The sequence below is a fragment of the Marmota marmota genome, unplaced genomic scaffold (genome assembly GCF_001458135.2).
Source record: "Marmota marmota marmota unplaced genomic scaffold, marMar, whole genome shotgun sequence".
In the NCBI taxonomy this organism is placed as follows: Eukaryota; Metazoa; Chordata; class Mammalia; order Rodentia; family Sciuridae; genus Marmota; species Marmota marmota.
Genome location: NW_026000224.1, coordinates 3,323,426 through 3,347,783, shown reverse-complemented (window position 1 = coordinate 3,347,783; position 24,358 = coordinate 3,323,426). Strand labels below are relative to the sequence as shown.

General features: G+C 46.5%; 1 protein-coding gene across 2 annotated transcripts in view; it reads right to left on the bottom strand.

The window, feature by feature from the left end:
- Csmd1 (CUB and Sushi multiple domains 1) overlaps positions 1-24,358 on the bottom strand; it is a 1,636,907-nt gene that overhangs the window by 89,590 nt on the left and 1,522,959 nt on the right. For both annotated transcript variants that reach the window (XM_048792812.1, XM_048792813.1), the window contains exons 47-49: positions 23,148-23,336; positions 18,948-19,094; positions 16,233-16,421 (exon numbers count right to left, since the gene is read on the bottom strand). In XM_048792812.1, coding sequence (XP_048648769.1) covers positions 16,233-16,421; positions 18,948-19,094; positions 23,148-23,336 — 525 coding nt within the window. The remainder of the gene's footprint in view (positions 1-16,232; positions 16,422-18,947; positions 19,095-23,147; positions 23,337-24,358) is intronic.

Below are 24,358 nucleotides of genomic sequence, written 5' to 3'. Positions count from 1 at the left end.
GCAGCAGCACAGTTGCACACACACCGCTCCCCATGAAGGACCCATGCACCCCGGTGGCTTGTGGCTTGTAGGATGCACTCTGCTCTTCAGCAAGCACCCTCTCAAGGGCAGCGTGTCCCTGTGTGGTCCTGCACTCAGGAAGAGAGAGGTCCAGAAATGTGAGAGTACAAAGAACAGCCGAATGGAATTACTGCTGGTTCTTGGTATAAGGAGCGTTTCATGGACACCTGGACAGTCTGCGTGGAGACCTGACTCTTCAGCGTAGCCTGTCTGACTCCACCACCGTGGAAGAAGGACTCCCTGCATTATGCCAGGGGGTGTTAAAAACTGTTGGGAGAATTGCCCAGATTCTTAGACAATACCTGGCGGGGTCAAGACTGAGGTCTCATGTGGCTGACGCCCCTCAGTGGCCCTCCTGCTCATCTGCCATAGTTCACTGCATTCACATTTATGTCTAATCCCAGTGTCCAGCCACCAGTGATAATCAGTCAGTCCGCAGGTTAGAAACAGATTTCCAAATTACATTCTGAGAGCACAGTGGCCACGCTGAACCTGGGCTTTCGCGGCCCTTCTCCCTGGCAGCCTCTGCTGACTTTCCCTGGCCCTTGATTTTCCAAGAACTTTAGCCTCCCACTGGACACCTGGCCGGCCTCCAAGGCAGGATAAATGATGTGCTGGGGTGAGGCGGAATCTGAGCCCAGGAAGAGACTGGCCTGGCCTCGCGCCCCAGGAGAAGCACTCTCTGCTCCCTCGCGGGACCCTGTGCAGCCAGGCGCACTCAAGGGGCACCCAGGAGCACCAGCAGGACCACCCTCCCTGTGTAGCTGTGTTGAGGGCAGCCTCTGAGGGAGGCAGGCAGAGGCAGCTGATGAGGTGGGTTTTGCAGACCCACAGCAGACAGACGGACAGCTTGAAGGCAACAGCTGGCTCTGAAAGGAAAAGACTTCCCCCAAGAAGCAGCCGCGCCAACCCTCCCCGAGATGTTGAGCACATCAGCCCAAGGAAGACAAGAAAAGCCCCTTGATTTGAAATGAACAAGATCACTATTAGAAACATGTGACCCCATAGGGCTGACAGACACATGGCTAATTAATCAACAGGCTCTAGCCCGGAAACAAGCGCTGTGGGACATTGACTTGGGAAGCCGGTGGCCCGAGCAAGGCTGCACCCATCTGACTTCACCCATCTGCTTCCAAAGCTGTTAAGGAGTTACAGCTACAGGTGTGTAAAACACCATTTCTTAGGAATACAAGATGGGGTTTCCTTCAGTGGAAAGCCATGACCTAAAGAAAGCTGGAGAAACAAAGTAGATCATGCAGCAGCTCTGACTGGATAGGTGACTGCCCACACAGCCCACGGATCCCCTGCTGCACAGAGTGCCCTGGATCAGGAGAGCATGACCGGTCCCTGTCTACCCGGCCTTGCTACAGAGAGAAGGCTGCTTCCTGAGACAGGTCAGACCCAGACGCACATGTGGGTCCTGATACTCGGCAAAGGACTTGGCCTATTTCAGTCCCAGTTTCATGACATGCAATTGAAGAATAATAAAAGCTATTTTAAAAACTGGACAAGGACTCGTGCTAGCCAAGATATGGAGACTAGAAAGCTAGGGCTGTGGTCCTGGGACGTACGATGGGCATTCGGTTATGGACAGGATGGAGTTGCTCAAAAGATTAAAAGTGGAAGTAGCATGTGACCTGGTGACTCCTCCTCTGGGTCAGACCCAAAGGCCGGATCTCGAAGAGAGAGTCACGTGCTGATGTCCTCAGCAGGACGATTCCTGAAGCTGAATTGTGGGAGCAACCCAGGTCCACGGAGGAATGAAGGGACAGACACAGTGTGGCGAATACGCAAATAGGACACGCCTCCGCTCACAGAGGAAGGGTGTGCGACACGTGCTACGCTGAGTGGAATGAACTGTCACAAAGAGACCCAACAGTGTGAGTCCACTTACAAGAGGCCCCTGGTCACCACGTGCAGAGGCAGGCAGAATACCCATTTCCAGGACCAGGAAGGAGGAGCGGGACTTGTGATCGCGTCACCACCGCGCGCCAGGGTTTTCAGTTTCAGGTAAACCATACTGAAGGTGGATGGTAGGTTGGCTGCAGACGTTATAAGTGTGTTTCACACCACTCATCTGTACACTCAAAAGTGACTAGCTCATTTCCCCACGACCCAGGTGTGTTACACCTACAAAAACTTCAATATAGCATACCTAATAGCGAAGACTATAATTCTAAAAATTGTAACATGATATTATTAATATAATAGTGTGCATAAGTCCCCGATTATGATTTCTAACCTATTTTAATGCACCTGTGTCAATTTAATTGAAATATTCACAAAATTGAAACTTGGGACTTAGTGGGTTAATATGGTACGTTTGCATCATGTGTATTTTATTTACCACAATAAAAATAACTACCTGTTTTAGTTGACAGTTTTGCCGCTGTGACCAAAAGACCTGACCAGAGAACCATTTTAGAAGAGGAGCAGTTTACTTGGGGTTCATGGTTTCAGGTCTCAGTCCACAGATGGCTGACTCCACTGCTCTGGGCTTGAGGTGAGGAAGAGCATCATGCAAAAGAGGCGTGGTGCAGGGACGCAGCTCAGGACATGACACCGGAAGCAGGGAGACCTCTGCTCACCAGGGACAAAAAGTAAACCCCAAAGGCTCCTCCCCAGTGACCCACCTCCTCCAGCCACACCCCACCTGCCTATGGTTACCACCCAGTTAATCCATTCAAAAGATGGACCTGCTGATTAGGTTAAGGCTCTCATTACCCAGTCATTTCCCCTCAAAGCTTTCTGGCTTGTCCCTCACAAGAGCTCTGAGGGACACCTCACATCTAAACCCTAACACTGCCTCCACAGCTGCATGGGCATTAGCATACAGCTCAGCAGGGAACAGGAAGTGTCATCAGGCCACAGGCAATCAGCACTGCTCCATTTTAATCCTTTTTTTTTTTTTTTTTTTGTTTACAGGTGAAAAATAAATCAGCAGAAGAGATTGAGTTGCCTCTTAAAGGACATAAGCTACTTAATATGTTTTCAACACAAGGACCTTTGGGGAGCTAATAAATTCTCCAGATCATTGACCTGAATATTCAGCTACAGCTTAATAAGAACAACAAACCCAGAGCACAAAGAGGAGAGAAGCATGGCTCGAAACTCACGAGGTGTTAAGTGGTGCCACCACTAGACCACGGCCCTGAGGATGAGAGCCCCTGTGTTCTCCACGCGGCCGGCGGCCCAAGTCATCACGCAGTGTTGCCAGACCAGCTTTCTGGGTCCTTCAGAACTCATAACTAGGGTTACTTGAAAGAACCCAGAGTTTAAGCAACTATCAATTTAAAACCTCAAAGTGGGCACTGAAAACAATAGGAGCTCGGTTTCAAAATAAAGGACCAAAGCCCTTTTCTTGTTTCTCGTATACCCAGGGTGTAAGCATGCAGAGAGTTAAAGATGAAAGTACCAAACCTTGAAAACCCATCTGTGGTGTCTGTTCTAGAAAACGCTCTGCAGGTGTGCCCATGACTGTTTCTTCAGTGAATCAGTGCACAGTACTTAATGGCGGGTCAATAGATATTGTGCTCAGACCAGAAGAACACTCCAAGGCACATCTAAAGAGCTAAATGTCACGGAAACCCTCAGCCTACAGACCAAGCCAAAGTATGTCCACCATTAAACAAAAAGGAGGAGGAGGAGGAGGAGGAGGAGAAAAACCAAGGGAGCAAATACATACCTAGTGATACATAGAGGATAGGCAGACAGACAGACAGAAGATAGACAGACAAACAGAAAGAAGATAGATGGTCAGTGGATGGAGGAATAGATGGATGGATGGACATGAATGGATGGCTATATAGGCAGAATGATGCAATGATAGATGGATAGATAGATAATTGAATAGATAAATGATTGGTAGATTACATAGACACGTAGGTAGATTAAAAGATAAATTATCTAAAACGTATTCCATAAAAGTCTCAATATGTAAAAGGAAAATTAGGAGTGAACTAAAATATAATTATAAATCAAAAGAATTAACAAAATTGAGAGACCAGATTCCTTGGTGATAGTAATTTAAAAGTAATAGAAATAATACAATTTGAGCCTAAGTACTCATCATAAATGAAAATAAGTGGAATGTAGTTTCTACCAGTTAGAGGTCATCACCCACTGGAGCGTCAGATTCCTTAAAGCATATACATGAATATTGGAAATTAACAGCTCAGCCCTTCACATTAACAAGTAACAATTCTAACCATATACCTCAAGGTTGACTCTAAAACCAGAGAAAGACCCTGGAGCACAGGGTTGTCAGTGACTGTCCCTCTTCTAAAGGCCTCCGGTTCTAGTGCCCCCACACAATTCTCTCGGTGCTTAAACTCAACGTGGTTAACTTCCCTACTGAAACAGCTCAGGAAAGCCAGCCTTTCAGTATTCCCCTACTGGTCATGACTTAGAACAGATGTAGGCATACTCCAAGGCACGAGTCTCCCCAGATCCCAGACTTTCAGTTCCACTTGAGCTCAGTGTTGGTCAGAGGAAGTCTGAGACGGCAAGCATGAATCCAAAGCAGGCTAGGATGGGATTCGGCTTTTGCTGGCTTTCCCTGTGTGTTGAGAGGGACCTCGCTCATTCTGCTGGAAGGCCAAGTGAGGACAGACCACAGAACTGACTGTAGTGGGGACAATGGGCGCTCTAGTCCTTGACTCACCATGGCGCTCTCATTTTATTTTATCCTCATTTCTTAAAATTTTCAAATAAAACACCCAAGAGATTGATGTCTTCAGTAAAAGAATAAGCAAAAGTTGTTCAACGACAGGAAATGCAGGTATTCATCAAATGATTCTGGATTGAGTGCAGGCTGAAATTTGACCATGAAGGTCACGGTAGAAACTGCCAGCTCTGATGGCTGCATGGTGACAGAGACTAAGGGGAACAAAAGGTTGCACTGCACTGAAAACTGGGAATTTACATAGACCTATTTGTCCTCATCTCCTCTGGCCTCAGGCATGCATGGGATGAAGCACCAGAGTTTTTAACAGTCCAATTAAATCATTATTTAAATGTTGTGGTCAGTTAGGTGGCTAACAGGAATGGACTCAGGAAAATCCACCCAGGTTTTCTGAGGTTGGTGGATTTGGCAAATCCTCAGCCTCGTCTCTTGCTCACCGTGAACCCAATGGTGAGCCTGGGGTTGGCACAGGGAAGAGGGTCACAGACAGTCAGTGCACAGATGGATGGCAGATGACCCTGTGCTGAGATCATGGGTAACTGTCCTGGCCAGGCATGGTCTCCGTCACTCCCTCCAAACACTTGCAGCACAATCAAATCGCTGCAGAGCCTCTCAGCGTCTCCCAGCCCCACACCCCATCCTCTGGCCTCAGTGCCTCCCCACTGCAAGTCCAGGCCTCCCTGCCTGGCCCACCGCAGCCTTCTCCAGGCTCGGGCTTCCTTGAAGTTGGCAGACGGCCGGGTGGCTGGGGCAAGCCCCTCTTGCAAGTGAAGAAACAGAAGCCGAGAGACACTGAATGACTTTTCCAAGTCCCCACAGATTGGGTGTCAGTTAAGAATCTGAATTTAAATGCCAATATGCCCAATCTAAACTCAGAATGAATTAGACAGAAGAAAGAAATTAAAGGGATATGAAGAGGAAAAGAAGAACTCAAAATATCCCTATTTGCTGATGACATGATTCTATATTTAGAAGACCCAAAAAACTCCACCAGAAAACTTCTAGAATTCATAAACAAATTCAGCAAAGCAGCAGGATATAAAATTAACACCCATGATTCAATTGCATTCCTAAACATCAGTGATGAATCGACTGGAAGAGAAATTAGGAAAATTATCCCATTCACAATAGCCTCAATAAAAGTAAAATATTTGGGGCTCAATCTAATAAAAGAGGTAAAAGACCTCTACAATGAAAACTACAGAACCCTAAAGAAAGAAATCGAAGAAGACCTTAGAATATGGAAAGACCTACCTTGTTCTTGGATAGGCAGAATTAATATTGTCAAAATGGCCATACTTCCAAAAGTGCTATACAGATTTAATGCCATTCCAATCAAGATCTCAATGTCATTCCTCATAGAAATAGAAAAAGCAGTCATGAAATTCATTTGAAAAAATAAGAGACCCAGAATACCCAAGCAATCCTCAGTGAGAAAAGTGAAACAGGAGGCATCACAACACCAGACCTTAAATTATACTACAGAGCTTCAGCAACAAAAGACATGTAGTATTGGAACCAAAACAAACATGAAGACTACAGAATAGAGGACACAGAGGCCAACCCACATGAACACAGTTGTTCCTCCTAGACCAAGGCACCATAAACATGCACTGAGAAAAGACAGCCTCTTCAACAAAAGGTGCTGGAAAACTGGAAATCCATATGCAACAAAATGAAATTAAACCTTTCTCTTTCACCCTGCACAAACTCAACTCCCAAGTAATTGAATAACCTACACATTAGACCAGAGACCCTCCACCTACTAGAAGAAAAATAGGCCCAAATCTCCATCATGTAGGCTTAGGAATCAAAGTCCTCAACAAGACCCCTAAAGTGCAAGAAGTAAAATCAAGAATCAATAAATGGGATTGCATCAAACTAAAAAGCTTCTTTATTGCAAAGAAAACAATCAATGTGAAGAGAGAGCCTACAGAATGGGAGAAAATCTTTACTACATGCACCTCAGATAGAGCATTAATCTCCAGCGTATATAAAAAGTTCAAAATAATTAACATCAAAAAACAAAACAACCAAATAACCCAATCAGTAAATGGGCAAAGGAACTAAACAGACACTTCACAGAAGAAATACAATCAGTCAACAAATACTTGAAAAATGTTCAACTTCTCTAGCAATTAGAGAAGTGAAAAGTAGAACTACAGTGAGATTTCACCTCACTCCAGTCAGAATGGCAGTCATCAAGAATACAAGTAACAATAAATGTTGGCGAGGATGTGGGGAGAAAGATTCACTCATACACTGCTGGTGGGACTGCAAATTGGTGCAACCACTCTGGAAAACAGTACGGAGATTTCTTAGAAAGCTTACAATGGAACCACCATTTGACCCAGCTATCCCACTCCTTGGTTTATACCCAAAGAACTTAAAATCAGCACACTATAGTGAAGCAGCCACATCAGTGTTTATAGCAGCTCAGTTCACAGTGGCTAAACTAGGGAACCAACGTAGGTGTCCTTCAACAGACTCATGGATAAAGAAATTGTGGTGCATATACACAATGGAACATCACTCAGCCAAAAGAGAGAAATCATGGCATTTCCAGAAGATAATGGATAGAACTAGAGACTGTCATGCTAAGTGAAATGAGCCAACCCTAAAAACCAAAGGCCAAATGTCCTCTCTGATATGCAGATGCTGACCCACCACAAGGAGGTGGGGGATAGAAGTTCCCTGGATTAGACAAAGGGAAACAAAGGGGAGGGAGTGAATGGGAGTAGGAAAGACAGTGGAATGAGCAGACACGACTTTTCTATGTTCATATGTGAGTACACGGCCAGTGTAATGCATATCACGCACCACCATGAAAATGTCAGCCACGGTTCTAACAGGCCCAGGGGGTGCACCTGCCTGCTGCCCGGAGCCCTGCTGTGGCCGGTTGCTATGGGTAGCTGCAGACGGTGGCTCACAGGTCAGCCACCTCTGCTCCCTGCTGGTCAGGCAGGGGTCTCTCCACCCTTTCTCAGACCCAGACACGGATCAGCCTCAGATGTTTCCTCTTCAACTCGTTCTTTCACCAATTCTGGTTTCCTTACTTCCTCCTGCCCTCAAATAGTGGCAGGGACCACAGCCTCCAGCCCCGTCCTCTCCCCTCCGGCCCTCCCCTCACCTCCAGCCCTCACAGGAGTATGCCTTCCATCACAGGAACCTCTCACAGTCCTCCCGTTGGCCTATTTTACTTTGCTAAGTATCCCTGGCATGCAGTTCCATCCTTAACGTGTTGCCTCATGATTTACTTACCAGGGCATGTTAAAGGGAATGTAGAAGGAGAACGGAATCCACCCGGTGCTGCACACTGCACACTGCATGCTACTGTGGCTTACGGCCCACAAAGAGACCTACTAATGAGTTTAGCAAGTGCCAATTAACTTGATAGTCTTATACACAATTTATATATCACAGAGACCCTTGGTGGGATATTAGAAGGGTTTCATATATCTGGTAAATGGACCAGCATTTCCCTGTAGGTTAACAGTGTATTTTTAAATTTTTTTCCTACTTAAAATAATGGAATATTACCTTGTATTCTTTACATATTATCTTTATTTTCAATAAAAAATATTGAAGCAAGTGTATTATCTTAAATGTATTATTTACAATGTATCATCTTAATTTTCCCATGTCTTTACGTGTCTGTGTCAGTTAAATTTGCTGTATTCACTGCTTTGATACCTATTTTTTTAAAATAAAGAGCCAGTGACCTGCAGAAATATCAAATAATAAAAAATATTTTTTAAATAAAATGAAATTAGCACAGTGAGGGCGCACCCTGCCCCCCACACTGCCACTGACAGCGTTAATATAACAGAATGCTGACGGGAACGACATTCTTTAGTTACGTCACAATGTTAAAACTGCTAATTCACTAACGAGACCCAGGCAGCACGTCCACTGCGATGGACACGTTCTCCATCCTACCACCTCACACTGAAGTCCACTCAGGGCTCCTTCCCCTGGGCTCCCTCTGCTGCCCTTACCCGGCTGAGGGACTCAGCCCCGTGGCCACGCTGTGTGGCAGCACTGTGATACCCAGTGTCCACAGCCTCCAGCCCCACGTGTCGAGCTCTTTCAGCCACACCACGAAGACTCTTCATGTGACAGACCAAATTCAATATTTGATTATTTCCCTTTCTCCTGTTTTCCACCCAGAAAGAAAATCTCGTGGCCTACGTCACCAGTGCCTCCAATTTTCAAAATCACATACATCAAGATCAACACCACCACTAGCACTTTAACCCAGTATGTGTGTGTGTGTGCTTGTGCTGCACGGGTGCCACCACAGTGTCCGATGCACTTCTGTTCTATTATCTCTCCTCCCATTCTCAGATGTCTCTTTATTTAAGAAAAGAGCTTTTTTTTTTTTTATCTCCTGGACAAAAATCTCATCTTCCTGCAGGACTCTGACTCTACACACCTTGGATATGAGTCCCTGACAGGTGACATCAGCAGTGCTCAGGATAAGCAGGGACAAGGCCCCAGACACCTGGCTCACACACTTGAGCAAACTGCAGAGTCACAGGAGCCATCTGAGACTCCATCTTCAGATTTAATGTCACAAAGGAAGAAAGAAAAGAAAGCAGCTTCGAGAGGCAGGGGAGTGGGTGGTGAGCAGGACGCTACCCGTGGGCCAGGGCCCTGGGGAGGACAGTGGGGCGAGGTTCTGGGAAGGGTCTGTAATGGACAGTCCAGTGACCATGGCTGTGGGGCAGAAGGGGAGTGAACGATTAAAACCTGCAAGAGCTGTGGAGTGGCCTGCCATTACTGTGCACGCACGAGGGAAACAAGAGTGACCAGAGATGGCAGATCAACTACTTTTGGACACACTGGCTTGTAAAAATGGCAAATGGTGTTGAGAAATAAGTTCATTTTAAAAAGTCCTCAAGACGAGCAGCAAACACAAGAGAGATCTGATTTGTTCAGGTGTTCAATTGGGGTCAAGTCTCACAGTCCATCAGGCACTTCTAGGTGTGGGGCCACCAGGGTGGCCAGGCTCCCCAGAATTGCAGGGTGGTGGAGATAAAGGCCAGGAGGGAGGCAGCTGGAGTGCTGGACAGTCCAGGACACAGCCACGGAGAGGTGGGATCTGCTGCAAGGAGGGGACAGAGAGCTGAGAGCAGAAGTTCTGCTGGAGCAGCCAGGACCTGCCCGTCTATCAGAGGGTCACCAGGCCCGGGGCAGGCGGAAGATGGCACATCAGAGGGTCAGACAAGGCAGTGGTGTTGTGCAGGGGAAGGCTGGTTTCTGTGACAGAACGTGGTGTGGGCGAGGAGCCAGCCGAGAGGGGAGAGGAGCAAGCCAAGCCACCACTTGGAGGGCCTGGCTTCCTTGGCTCCGGGGAAGGCAGAGCACCTGTGGGACACAGAGGAGATGACTCTTCAAACCATCAGTCTCCCCGTGGAGGCTGTGGCTGTGCCTCCTTAAGGAAGGACATCACCTATTCACCTGTTCTTCCTGGACAGGTGGCTTCAGCCGCACACAGGGCATCTCACTGACTCTCCTCTGCGTAGACTGACTAAGGAACCATCATTTCCAGAGTCCCGCATGCTGGAGTGGGAAGTTGTGTGACACCTCCCTGATCCCTGCCCACGCAGCTCCTTGCCCTCCTCTCCAGAAGTGGAAGACAGGCTCAAGGTCCCATCCCCTGCTTTTGAGACACTTGAACATGCCACGTCATGTTGCTTCTCCATGCTGAGCACTAAGCCCACATCATGGGAGTTTGCTTTGATCCGTGGGACAGGGCTGATCTGTTTTCCTATAGCCACTCTTTCCCCCGGGCACCTGAGTCTCTTTGGGAATTTATTACTTTGCATACTCCCACGGTTCTTTGTCCAGAACCCCTGGTACTATGTAAAATTATGCCTTATGCATTCTTCTGCTCACTGCTGCTTTAACCACTAACCACATTTCAGATCCATTCAGAAGCAGGAAGCTTTGTGAAACACGGTGTGGGCTAAGTGTGGGTGGAGGAAACGCATTATTTAATTTAATGAATGAGCATGCTGGGTTTTAGCTCATGGTCGAGGAAAATTTCACCTGCAGTAAGATGTCTGAGCTAGGATCTGCGCACTGTAGGAGGCATCGACACCGGCTGAGCCGCGCTGGGCACCCTGAGCTGATCCGAGCCACAGCCTTCATGTCAGGGTCCACAGAGGTCAGCCTGCAACTTCATACAGCTGACAAGCTCAAAATGACTTCTGCATTTTAAAACAACTGTGAAAAACTTAAAAAACAAGATTTTGTTGTTGACTACACGTGACCCACAAAGACTGAAATGTTTACTATGTGACCCCTTCAAGGAAAAGCTTGCCAATCCCTGACTTCAGTTATCATGAGCAAGAGGGGAAACCCGTCACCAGCTTAGTGACATAAATATCATCGACTTTAGACATTTGACAATGTGCTACCTGGCAGCAAGTAACAAGCACACCCTGGAAGCCCTTGCCAACGCCCCTGTGTAGGGTCAGAGTTCTTTGTACCAGGCACCTATTTTTACCTGGTGCTTTTATAAGGGTTTCATGCCAACACCTTCATTTAATCCTTCAAGCAAAACGGGTGGGGTATTATTGGCCTATCCACTGACAGACAGAAAAGTAAAACCTGGGAGAAGCAAGGCCCCTGTGCAGGGCACGGTCCGGCAGTGCTGGGTGGGAAGGGTCCATCCCAACATTGTGAGTCAGGATTGCCATTTCCATGACCATCTATTCAACTCAAATCCCATAATAATGAGAAAGGTTGATTTGATCAAGGGTAAGTAGGATAAACCTCAGTTCATAATATGATTAATGGGATTTAGCAAGTTTGGGCTCCAGGGACTATGTGGATTCACATCCTGGTCATTTAGAGCATGAGTGACGTAATGCCTACACCCTGTCTGCATACACGCACACACACGCATACACGCGCACATACACGCATACTTGCACACACATGCATACATGTGCACACACATGAATACACACACCCCCCCACACACACACCATGGGATCTGACATTTAGAAATTCTAGAAATTTCTATTAATTGAATTCATATTTAAATCTAAAGTACCAGAAATATTGAAATATTATGAAGACACAGAAGATGGACAATTTCATAGAGACAAATGAATGTGTATATGAAAATAAGGCTAAAGTCATAATCACCTATGATGGGTGCACTCACAAGAAGCATATGTAAGACTTACAAAATACTTCCTTTATCCCAGGACTCAGACACAGTCTCCTAGCACTTGATAATAACATTTTTATTATCAAGGTATCATAGAGATAACTCAGAGGCCTGGGTTCAAACTTCGTCTCAGGCAACTTGTCATTGTACTTCCTGGTTAAAGGTCATCCTTGGACACTGAGACTATAAAGATTAAAGAGATATGCAAGCAGACCCACGTGAATCACGTCTCTGTCCACCATCTCTTCAGCTCCCCCATATCCTTCAAAACAGGGTGTGTTAGCAGAGAATGCTTTTCCCTGTCTATCTTAAAGGTCTGACTTTAAAACAGAAGCTCTACGTGTACTTTTCTGAGACAGATCATTTTTCTTACCCCTCATTGCCTGCAGAAACGCCAGCAAAGCATAAATAAACAATAGACGGAGGCAATGCCAAGCTGAAGCTCCGGCTTATTCAGGGTTCTGAGAAGCAGAGCTTCAAAATAAATAGCTACTCGGGAATCGCTCTGTCTTCACCAGGGGCAGCTTGAAAGCGTGCGCTGCGATGCCCCCGTTTAACTGCATCCTTGAGATAATGCAGACATTTCAGTTCCAGTTCAGCCTCCTCCTCTAGATGAATGAGATTAGTGCACTGATAATGAAATAGCTGCTTGGCAGAGTCTCTTGCTTCAAGGCAGGAAATGAAGCCTGCAGGACAGGAGATATGCCTGGCTTTGCAGAGGAGGACAGAAACCAAGGCGGCTTTGCTGAAAGCAATAACTTAAAAGGTCAACAAAGTGAGAAAAACATCCTGGAGTTCTCTGAAACCAATAAATGGATCTGGCCTGATGACCAGTGGCCAGCCCGTTTGATCTGCAAGCTAATTTCAAGTCTCCAGGATTCTCTGGAGGAAGCACTGCCCCAGCTCTGCACCCTGAGCTCACCACCCCCAACTTCTGCAACAGGAGCCTCATGGGCCCCATCACAAGCCTAATGGAAACAGCTACCATTAATGTAGAATTTGAATGGCAGGAAACAGGGAGGGGGGGCAGGGCTGAGCAGCTGTGACCCTCACATCTGGCCTCCAGCTCCAAACGTGAACAGCTGGCTCACAAAATTCTGGCTTCTCCAAGTCCTCTGCCAAAAATTGTCAGTGAAGACAGAAGAGAACAAAACAGATTCTGGCACTAGATCAGAATCTTTAAGAAAAAAGATGCTGGGTACATTAAACTAATTTAAGCTGCCTCTCCTTTCTGAGGGTTTAAAGAACTCCGGGGTCTCTGTGCATCAGACCCCCCAGGAGCCACTGCCCAGGAGCTCCCGCGGGGAGCACAGCTCATGGAAAGGACACACGTGTGGAAGCCTGATTGTTGCCCCATGGTCTCAGAGCTGAACCAGGCTCTCTAGGGCCTCAGGAGAAAGGCCACAGGTACCCAGCTCTCCCTCCCTTGACCTCTCTGTGCTACCGTAAGGGTCTGTGGACACCATTTCCCGAGTCCTTCCTTTATCCACTTTCTTGCTAAACCTACCTTCCGTGTATCTGCTCACGTCTTCATATCGCTCAAACACACATTCATAGCTTTCTGGAAACCCTGATTTCCAGGGAGGATTCGATCCAGTCATGCCACCGCCCCCCATGCCACAGGGGCTCTACCTCTCGGAAATGCAGATGTGATTGTCTTCCTGGCACCTTCACAGATTCACCAACCAGTGAGCAGAACCTGAAAGTCTCCAGAATGTGCATCTGAGGGCTTCCATGACACCCTGCCTCCAACATGACTGCCAAGTCGAGCTCAGATACCCCACGTTTCACTCCTGTCTCGGAGCTCACCAGCACTCTGAAGTGAGGTGCCACAAGGCTTGCTCCCAGGGGGCCTTCAGAGCCTGAGGAGCTGCAGTGTCTAACCAGGGATAAGACTGAAATGAAAACAGCCACACCTTCCCTACAACTGAATCAGGTTTTAGACCCACAACTACAGCCCTGTCCATGCATGCGGAAGTCTGCCTTCTGCAGCCTTCTCAGGAAGGCAAGTGCCTAACACTGCACAGATAGCTCTCCCTTCAGTGCGTACTGCAGCAACGGCACACTGACCCTTCAGGTTAAACTTAGATCAAGTCTGAGGACTCTTCAGGCAAGCCTTCCACACGCCCATTCCATGAAGGAGCAAACTATGCTACCTAACTCTATTCTATTTACATATTACAAACTCCTTAATGATGTTCACCTGACCAGGCAATCAGTTTTACTACTTAAAATTTTAATTTTATTTTTTAAAAGAAAAAAATATGCTTAATTACACTACATAATTAAAACAATCCAAAAATTCTGATTTCTATTCTACTTTTTTTTGCTTTAAACATTATATCATACATGATAAAATATTTTTTATATTACCACAGGTAACATGCTACTTCCACGAATTGTACACAGCTAAGGGAGGATCTGAAAGACTCATGCAGTGACTAAACTGAAGTGCCCATGACATGGACCACTCCAGATGGTACCTGCTGCCTGCAACTTGACTGAAACCTGCCCAGAGGGCAGGATGGGTTTTCAGAACCACACTGACCATCAGCATGCCTGTTAACTTCATGCCCTTCCATTTAAACAGGTAGATTAAGTGGAACTGGATGGTTTTTAAGGTCCCTCCAGGTCTTAAAGGTCAAAATTTATGAAGAGAACAAATCACATTGACTTCCTGTTTATGTGAAAGCATGGCAAACCACAGGAAGGTGATTCTCAGGTGCCATACCTCAAGATCAGATCACACGGGCCATGGATCTTCAAGGAGCCATCTGAGGGGCAACATCCTCACTTCCTTTCAGCAGGCGCTATGTGACTGGTCCCAACCTGGAGGCCAGTGCTTCTGGGCAGTGCTCAGCACAGCGGAGATGCGTGGCTCACAGCCACTGGATCTTGCCCCCGACTAAGAACTCCAGAGGGCTTGGTGTCAGCCCATGCCTGTTCCCAGCCATGAACTCCACACTGAGTAGCTCTAGGCAGGTGGACAGGGTGGAAGCCCACCAGCAAGCCTCCGGCCATCCTGGGTTCCTCCTTCTCATGGAGAAGCCAGCCGCATCCCATCTTGCCCACAATCTCCAGAGCCCCAGAGCTCCTCCCTGTCGGGAAGGCAGACTCCCGCTGGCCTGACGCCACCTTTCAGGGCACCCCTCGCCCAGTGCAAGCCCCTGCAGAACCTCTGGGCTCCACCCTGAGCACATGTATCTGGGCTCAGGTTGCCACAGCCCTGCAGGACTTGATCCTGGGGGTCTTCTACAATCCCTCTTTGGAGTCCATGCTGCTGTTGGGGTCATTACTTTTCCCCTGGCACTCTGTTCCCAGTGCCAACAGGATACAGACCACCAGGCACCCACCTTTTCAGCAATGGATTCCATGGCAGAGAGTCATAAAATATTTAAAGCTGATAAGAAGTGGACCTTCTTCCAAAATAAAAAGTGCTTTCTTAAAAAAAAAAAGCATCATTCCTAATGAGACAAACTTCCTGAGTCTATATTTATGCTTATATTATATTAAAAAAGAATTTCTGGATGTAAACCCTAAATAACACGGCTAAGCATCTGGTCACTTTCCATGGGTCGCACATACAGGAGCCATACACATCTGTCACCGTCACAGAGCAGTGCCAGGAATTCCACCATTTCACGTGGAAGAGACCCAGGGAGCCCATAAAACCCAGAATGGGCCAGGACCAGCTCTCAAAGGCTAATCTATTTCATTAGGAATGTGAACCTTGTAAGAAGAAGCTATGAAAATGTCATTACTTCAAAGCCTTCCATCAAAAGTAAAATTCTTTGAAAACTTGGTTTTTATGCATATGATAGACAAAATGAAAAAAAAAAATCCAAGAAGCATGAAATACTGAAATCAATGTTAGCAAGCCCTAGATTTAAGTGGCCCAAAGAGAATCAAAAATAAAGCTGACAACTCAAAGGAGCATTTAAACTTAAAACAAGGAGAAGGGTTTTCAGTAATAGACTACTTTAACTAATACAGTGGTCAAGAAAATTTATTGTGAATCTTAATGGGACGACACATTCTTCTATTTCACAATGAAGTGAGGATTAAATAACTGCTCAGAATCCAGAGTGTTCATTCTCTGAATTCAGGCTGTTGTGCTAAGCCACGCCTCCTGGAGCACCGGGCATCTGCCTGGCAAGTGCCAAGCTGCATGTTTGCTGCTAGAAGGCAACCTTCAGTGTCTCCTCACCTCGTAGCCCAGCTAATGCTCCACTCACGTTTAGAGCATGATTAAAACAGAACACGGACAGACCTCAAGGTTGGGGAGGGAAGCACGTTCCTTACCCTGGCAGAGGGGCATGAGGGCATCCCACTGATACATGCCAGCCGGGTTACGCCTGCAGGTTGCATTGCTGTGGCCAACCATTCGATATCCAGGCTTGCAAAAGTAATGCACTTTGCTTCCAACAGCTCCCGAGGTCCTGTTTAAAACACCGCCATTCTTCAGCGTGGAGGTCAGGCTGCAGTAAGGGGCTGAGGGCATGCAAACACAGATAAGTCAGTCACACACTAGCTCTGACAGCACCATCTCCCTTGGCTAAAGCGATACAGAGGAAATATCTCCAGTTTTTTAAAAATGGGCAATGCACACCAATACATGAAGTGATTCTAAAAAGCATCCCCAAAATCTAGAGTCAAGAGCTTGTCCCTGGTTCTGAGTTCAGGTTCAGACCTATGGCCATCTGGCCCTGGTGAGTCCTGGGCAGCAGGCCCCAGGGACCCAGGAATAACTAAGGACAGGAACATGGAATACGTGTGCTGGAGGCTCCCGGCTGCTTTGGAGGCAGAGGTTTTAAAGGCCCGCATCCCTGGAGGTGTCTGAACGTCACCTCACAGCCTTCCTTAGAAATGGTCAGAGGGCCATCAGGGCCTGCCCAGGAGCGCAGTGAGCATCTGGCCCTGGTGGTCAGCCATGCTTCCACAAGAGGCATCCCAGACAACTGTTCCTAACTGGGTCTGCCGTGGGACATTTCAAGTCTTTACGACAGCCTGGTTTGGTTGAGGAAACCCGCTGGCCACTGTGGGAATCCTCCATGGCCCCTGTGCACCCTCCGCCCCCTGCTCCACCACCCATGCAGCTCCTATTTCCAGCTGGTTTAGGCTGAGCTCTTACTTTGGGTGAACCAGAGTCTTTGGTTCAGAGAAGCACCGGGCACTCTAACCACTGACCTCCAGAGTCACCGGGTGGTGAAAAAGGGAAGGGAAACAGGGAGACTGCCTTGACCGCAGGCCTGCTCCCAGGTCAGACATGAGTGAAGAGTGGGACACCTTGAAGGGACGTGGGAACATGAGGCTGTGGGGGTCAGCAGCGTGGAGGGCTTCGCCCAGCCTGCCAAGGATGCGATTTGCAGTGATGGTCTAACTATGTTCTGGGGGCTGCCCTCCTGTGACTCTTTCTCTACCACCAGGCTCTCTGGGGCTTTCGTCCTGGTTTCCTACCAAGGTGATCAGTCATACTGTGCTTGTGGCCAAATGACGGACAGCTCACCTCTGTAAGGCAAACGCAGGCTGGGGACAGGATGCATGGTCACATGGCCATATTACAGGGCTGGGGCTCCTGAGACCACATCTAGATGTTTCAGGGACACTTTAATTTAATCTCTTCTTGAAAATTACTGGGGGCTAACATTTAGCAGAGTTCCTGGAACCTCTAAGGAGTGCAAAGCTCTGTGCATTCCGTGTGTTTCACCCCTCACATGCATTTGGCTCTAACAGGCACAGGTCCAAGGGCTGGAAGTGCAACCTTACAGCCACCTTCTCCTAATGCAGGGGATAAGAGGACCCTCTTGTTCAGTGAGTGAAAATCCCCTCCTAAGGGTGGAAACCATTGTTAGAACAAGATCGATTCCATTCACAGTGATTCCTGCACTGACCATCTGTGCACAAAGGACGTGTATTCAAGGCTTGAGAGCCTGATGATTCGTCTGTTCTTCAGACAAAGGTTCTGACGGAGGCAAACGCAACCACTGCTCCAGACTTTGTAACCACAGTTTGTGTGCATTTCACTACACGTTCCCAGGAAGACCACCTGAGCTCCAGGCCAGTTGAGCCTGCTGCAGGTTTGCTGCCCCTTAGGCATTAGGAGGTCCCCAGCCAGGGAGCCAGGACCCTTCCCTTCTAGCCTCCTTCCTGTGCCCTGTGGGGGATTCTCATCCTGAGATGGGAGCTGCCACAGTGGGACCTGTGCCTGGACACTGGGCACTTAACAGCAGCCCAGCAGCTCTCCAGGTGCATCTCACAGGTGACCATAGGCACTGGTGGCTGAGGTACCACGAAGGATCTAGATGTTTGTGCCTAGTAACTTCCATGTCCTCAGGAATTTAGATACTCTCCCAGTTGCTTCTGTAGGGCAGTGCAAGCACTGGTGTGGTCAAATCAGATTAAGGATTGTGCACAGGATTTGATATTCCCTAAATGTATTGGCCAATATGATTATTTATTGATTAACCAATTAATTTAATAAATACACATAATTACTGACAGAATGATTAAAGTATATAAAGGACAGGCAAGACAATTCACACTGTTAAGGAAAGACTTACATGAAACACTTCTTAGACACACATGTGGGTGTGGCACACAAGCACACACATGGGTGTATCATATGTGAAGACAAATATGCATAGGTCAAATGACATGTTCACTAGTAAAAGATTATTATTATTTCACAATTTATAGCAATGAAATAACATCCTGTTTGTTCCCCGAATGTTTAAACACATTCTAATGTCAGTTTCGATTATACTATTTCAACTTTTGAGAAATATCTTTGCTGCCTTCAACATGTAATACAATGACTAATCATTTTCATAATAAATTTTAAACAAATTGCCAATGTGGCTTGGAGAAACCACTTTGAGGAATTTCCCGTCATGCTTTCTTTTGCAGTTCATTATTAACGGTCAGAAATCAGATTATTAGTGGAGTCTCAGTCCAGTTTTTCAGTTTAATGGAGATCACTTTGCTACACTCATCACCAAGTCGGAGCCATTTACCCACCTGTGTAGCGAATCCGGAATCCCTTCTTGCTGGTCGCGTGGTCGGTGGACCAGCGCAGGTACAACTGGTTGCTCCTGCTGGTGAAATTTGTTGGCTCTGTATGGTTCCCACTCAAGACCACTAACAGAGGGCTCTGCCCAGACGGCCCTGGAGGGAACGAACACAGAGCTGAGGTGTGGAGTAGCACATTCCACCAAGTACAGGCTACTTTAGGCCCTTGATTAAACTGGTGTCTATGTGGATGGACAACGTGTGGCTATTGATTTTCAAAATGAGATAAGAATCCCAAATAATAGCATCAGTAAGAATTCCCTAATGAAAATAGGACCACCTAGGAAAAAAGATGTTTATGTTAATAAAGACACAGTACCTCAACGAAAGGTGTTGATGAGACAGCAGCAACTGGAGAATTGGAAGTGATTTTGATTTTTGTTAGTATTAGTATGTACAGTGTGTATGGATATGAGAAACTGGAAACCCTCCTGCAGCACTAGTGAGGGCTAAGCTAGAACAATCACTGTGAGGAGCAATTTGGCAATATCCAGGGAGATTGGGGATTTAATTTTATTTCTATGTATCTAGCAGAAGTGCACAAGTTATTCATATAACACAAATGTATATTCCAACATCACTTCTCATGATAATCCTTGGATCCCAACTAAGAGTTTAGAATTTTAAGAGAGGATATTGAAAATGTCATAAAAAGAAATTAAATCATACAGCAGCTAAAATTGATAAAGTTGATGTACATGTTATCAGCATAGGTAATTCTAAGAATGGTATATTTATGTCTAAGAATATTCACTTGCAGATAAATATTTTTTGCATCTGTGTAAAAGTACAAAATCACACAATCTATAGAGTTTAGTGTGGTGTGTGAGTGTGTGTCTGTGTGTGGATGATGGAAGATGGATAGAAGGAGCCAGATAGAGAAATAGGTGGGTGGTAGATAGATGGCCCACACTGGCAATCCCAGCAACTCTGGAGGTTAAGGAAGGAGGATTGCAAGTTCGAGGCCAGCCTCAACTTATTAAGGTCTTTAGCAATTTAGTGAGACCCTGCCTCAAAATAAAAGTCAAAAAAGGACTAAGGATGTATCTCAGTGGTAGAGTACCCCTGGGCTCAATTCCCAGTACAAACAAAAGAAATTCTGATAGATAATGGATAGATGATAGATGATGAATGGATATACAAGAAATAAAAAAAGTTGCATCTTTTTATATATTTGAAAATGCCCCCCCCCCCCAAATACGTGAAATGTTAGTTAATTTTAAGTACACAGTTAAGGAGAGCGAGTGCAAGGCGGAGCCAGCTAGCATCGGGCTTAGCGGGGAGATGGGCACTCTGATGGGAGAGGTGCCTGTGGAGATGGAAGCCACACTCTCCTCGGGGGGCCTGAGACCCCAGCACCAGCTCCCAAAGCTCTGCCGCCTTCTCTCCACGCCCCTGGCTCACTCAGGAACCACGCTATGGAAAGGGAGAACCCGCTCATTGCAATCTATGATGCCCGTGTCAACAGGCTGAGGGACACCTGTCTGCGAGAGTCACACACAGAGACTTTATTCATGCAGGAAGGTGATGAGAAGTCACAACTTCACTGTGGCTTTTCTAGGTTGCTCAAGGTCTCCATAAGTTGCTGAGGCTGGCTTTGAACCCACGATCCTCCTGCCTCACAGCCTCCTGAGCCGCTGGGATTATGGGCATGCGCCATGGCACCTGGCCCAGCTGGACCATTTCTCTTCAGGGCTCAATCGTGCTCACCCCAATCACTTGTTCAAGTCCTGTTCCCAGCACCTCAGAAAGTGACTGCACTGGACGTACAGGCTTTAAAAACAGGTAATTGGAACTGAGTTCTCAGGGTGGGCCCTGATCCAATCTGACTGGTGCCCTCACAAGGACCCAGACAGCAGGTAGACGAACTCACAGAGAGATGCCGCCCGCAAGCCAGAGAGAGGCCTTAGAGAAACCAGCCTCTTCCCCACTTGACCTGGCACTTCCAGCCTCCAGGGCTCTGAGAGGTAATTTCTGTTGTTTGCAACACCCGGTCGGTGGCACCTTCTTAAGGCCCAAATAAGCACATGCAGAACTAGTGCCAGCAGCCAAGGAAGGGCTCTGCTCAGCAATAGCACACTCCTTCCTGCCAGAGACCATCGGGGCGTCCTGGAAGACACTGCGGGAGGAAGCCTGTGCTTCAGACCCTAACAAGACGGAGCGCCCTGCTGCATGCAGGCTGGCTGGTGGTTGTTTAAGGAGATAGTGTACAACATTCTGAAATAAAATGCCATTCAGAAATTAACTAACCTGAACACAGGGAATTTTAAAATGTCATTTCAGTGGCAGAAGGTGAGCTTCAGGAGCTGTTAATCCACATCAAATCCCTCCCCACTTCCCATGTGTTCTTCCTAGGCTGCAGCAGGCTTTCTAGGACTCTTCTTTAAAAGCACACACCCAACTAGCCTGTGCAGAAGCAGCCGCCAGAACAAAGGGACACTGTCATTTATGGTCACCAGGATGGACACGAGCAAGTATTCATCCAGGATGGACACAGCAAGCAATCATCAGGCACCTGAAATCTTTATTCTGACACTTTTCTCAACCAAGTTCTACAAAGGTTAAAATCCTATTTTTAAAAATTGTGGGACATTCACAACTGAGTCACTCCTGGGCTCATAAAATTTAAAATCAGTATATTCGACGTGTTTTCTGTCCACTCATAGACAATAAAAGAGTCTCTGTCTAACCTAAAAGGAGATGTACATGACATTTACTGCAGCAAAAATGCCATTGCTTAAAAAATGTTATTCATATAAAACTCTGACATTTCACTTTATAGAAAAATCTTTGAGAGTAGAACAATACAGTCATAGATCCTTGATAATTTTGACAGTAACTGCTATGACATCGTCTCTATGGTCTACTTTGCTTATTGTTTATGATGGGCTTGGTCTGTCTGTATTTTGGGAAATCAAATTGCAAGTAATTAGAGCTTAAATTATTGATAAGAATTTTTCTTCTGAAATTAAAACACATAAAAGTACCTTCAGCTACATTCCAATTCAACTAATGTGAAATAAAAGAGCAAGTATAAATTGACAAAAATATGTACCTGTGTTTAAGGACATGTGGCATGTATAGGAACCTGCGTGTGTACACATGTAGACTCACAGCAGTAGGGAGCTGCGACCCTTGTGTGCACCCCTGGGACACCTGATGGGCCTCAGCATTACACCAACCTGCCTCCCTCCTGGGTCTAACCAGCCCTAATTCTGCACTTGCATACATTGCCTTCCTCTTACAGACTGAGGGGAAAGTCTTCAAGTGCGTGTGTGGATGTACACCTCAAAACAAACACAAACACCCTCCTGGCCCCTGGTGCTCTCCGGTCCCCTGTTTCTACACATAACATGGGAGTTTGATTTCCAGTTTAGTGATTAGTCTTCAGAAACACACAAACTGGTTCACGTGGGTCTATCCACACCAGCAACTGACTCTGGTGGCTCATCGAATCAGTGAGATGCATACAAACCACAAGAGCGGAGCACTCTTCTCACTGAATCATGGTGTAATTGAACTCAATAACCAATCTGTCAAAACATGAGAAAGCCATTATTATGTTCAGACATTACCATATCCTGGTCGACCACCTGGGCATGGTGATTCTTCTATTTGCACAAAGAGGATTATCAACAGCGGCTTCATTTCAATTTGACAATTCAACCATGTGCACCATTAAGCTAAATGATCATTAGAATTGTATAAAAATCACAAGTTTTTTTTTTTTTTTTTTTTTGCTGAATATAGTATTAGAATGTGTTTAGCTAACTATTTTATTCTTTTAAAAACTGTAAACATTACAGACTCTTGCTTTACCAGCTGGAAGTCTCTGTGAGCCTCTGTTTTTGTGCATTTCTAGTAAAACTGTCATTCCCAGTTATTAAAATACCCAAGACTTGTTAATTTTCCTAACATACCTAGTGAATCATTAACACCTGGGAAAGCCTGCCTGTGATCAACTGCTGTAAATCCGCACATTAAAGTAAAGCATGGGGAGACTAAGGCCCCCAGGTTGCTGGAACTCACAATCTGAGTGGCCGCTGTGGTTTGATTAGTTTGGGGAAGATGTGATGTAACTGAGGAGGATCCACTAGGTAGGTGTGTGAACGAATGAATCGCTGCTGTGCAAAGACTGAGGAATCTTACCATCAAATACTTCCAGGGCATCAAACTGCTTCTCGCTTTGGAACGTGTCCACAAAGATGGTGATGTTAAAGTTGGGCTCCACCTTAATGCTCCAGGAGCATGTCTGGGAGTTGAAGTAGTTGCCTGGGTACCCTGGACTGAGGATCACTCCAGAAGATTCTGTCCGGACTTCATTCGCTGGGCACTGGGCTGAAGAGAGAAGTACCCACAAAGCTGTGCTTTAACAAAGTGACCCTGCTTCAAGAGGACAGTTTCTCTCCCCACACACACAGGACAGGGAGAAGGAAAGGCACCGTCCAGAGCTCTGGCCAAGCTCACGCGGTGCCCACCGAGGCAGCCCCTGGAACAGCAGTGAGCAAGCAGCACCCCCGCCCAGTACTGCACAGCCTGCGCAGGCCTCTGCCTGCTGCGTCCCCCTGTGTCTGGGCAGGTTCCCTGTGGATCTCATCACAAGACCTCAGATATTCCCATCACAACCACAAAGAAAGCTCTCCCCTCCCCCAATGAGGACAGTGTGACACAACAAAAGAAATATCAGAGAAAAACTGTAAAAACAGAAATCTTATTTATTTCAGTCTTTGATATACTTAGAATAGTGAAATTTAAATACTGGGTGTGACCACCTGGGACCCTGGGAACAGGATGAGTTGGACATCCTGGCCTGGGGCCCACCTCGGACCCCAGTTTCTTGTGGGCAGCAGGAGCCATAATTTCTGGGATGTTGTGAATAAATCACTGACACACTGGGGCTGTATCAACGCCCCTTCCTCCTCCTTCCCAGTTCTCTTGTTCAACTCCCTCAAAATCATAGAATTTGCAGGGAAATGGATGGCACTAGAGCAGATTATGCTTAGTGAAGCTAGCCAATCCCTAAAAAACAAATACCAAATGTCTTTTTTGATATAATGAGAGCAACTAAGAACAGAGCAGGGAGGAAGAGCAGGAAGAAAAGATTAACATTAAACAGATACATGAGGTGGGAGGGAAAGGGAGAGAAAAGGGAAATTGCATGGTAATGGAGGGAGACCCTCATGGTTATACAAAATTACATATAAGAGGTTGTGAGGGGAATGGGAAAATAAACAAGGAGAGAAATGAATTACAGTGGATGGGGTAGAGAGAGAAGATGGGAGGGGAGGGAGGGGGGTAGGGTATAGGATAGGGAAAGGTAGCAGAACAACAGTTACTAATAGGGCATTATGTAAAAATGT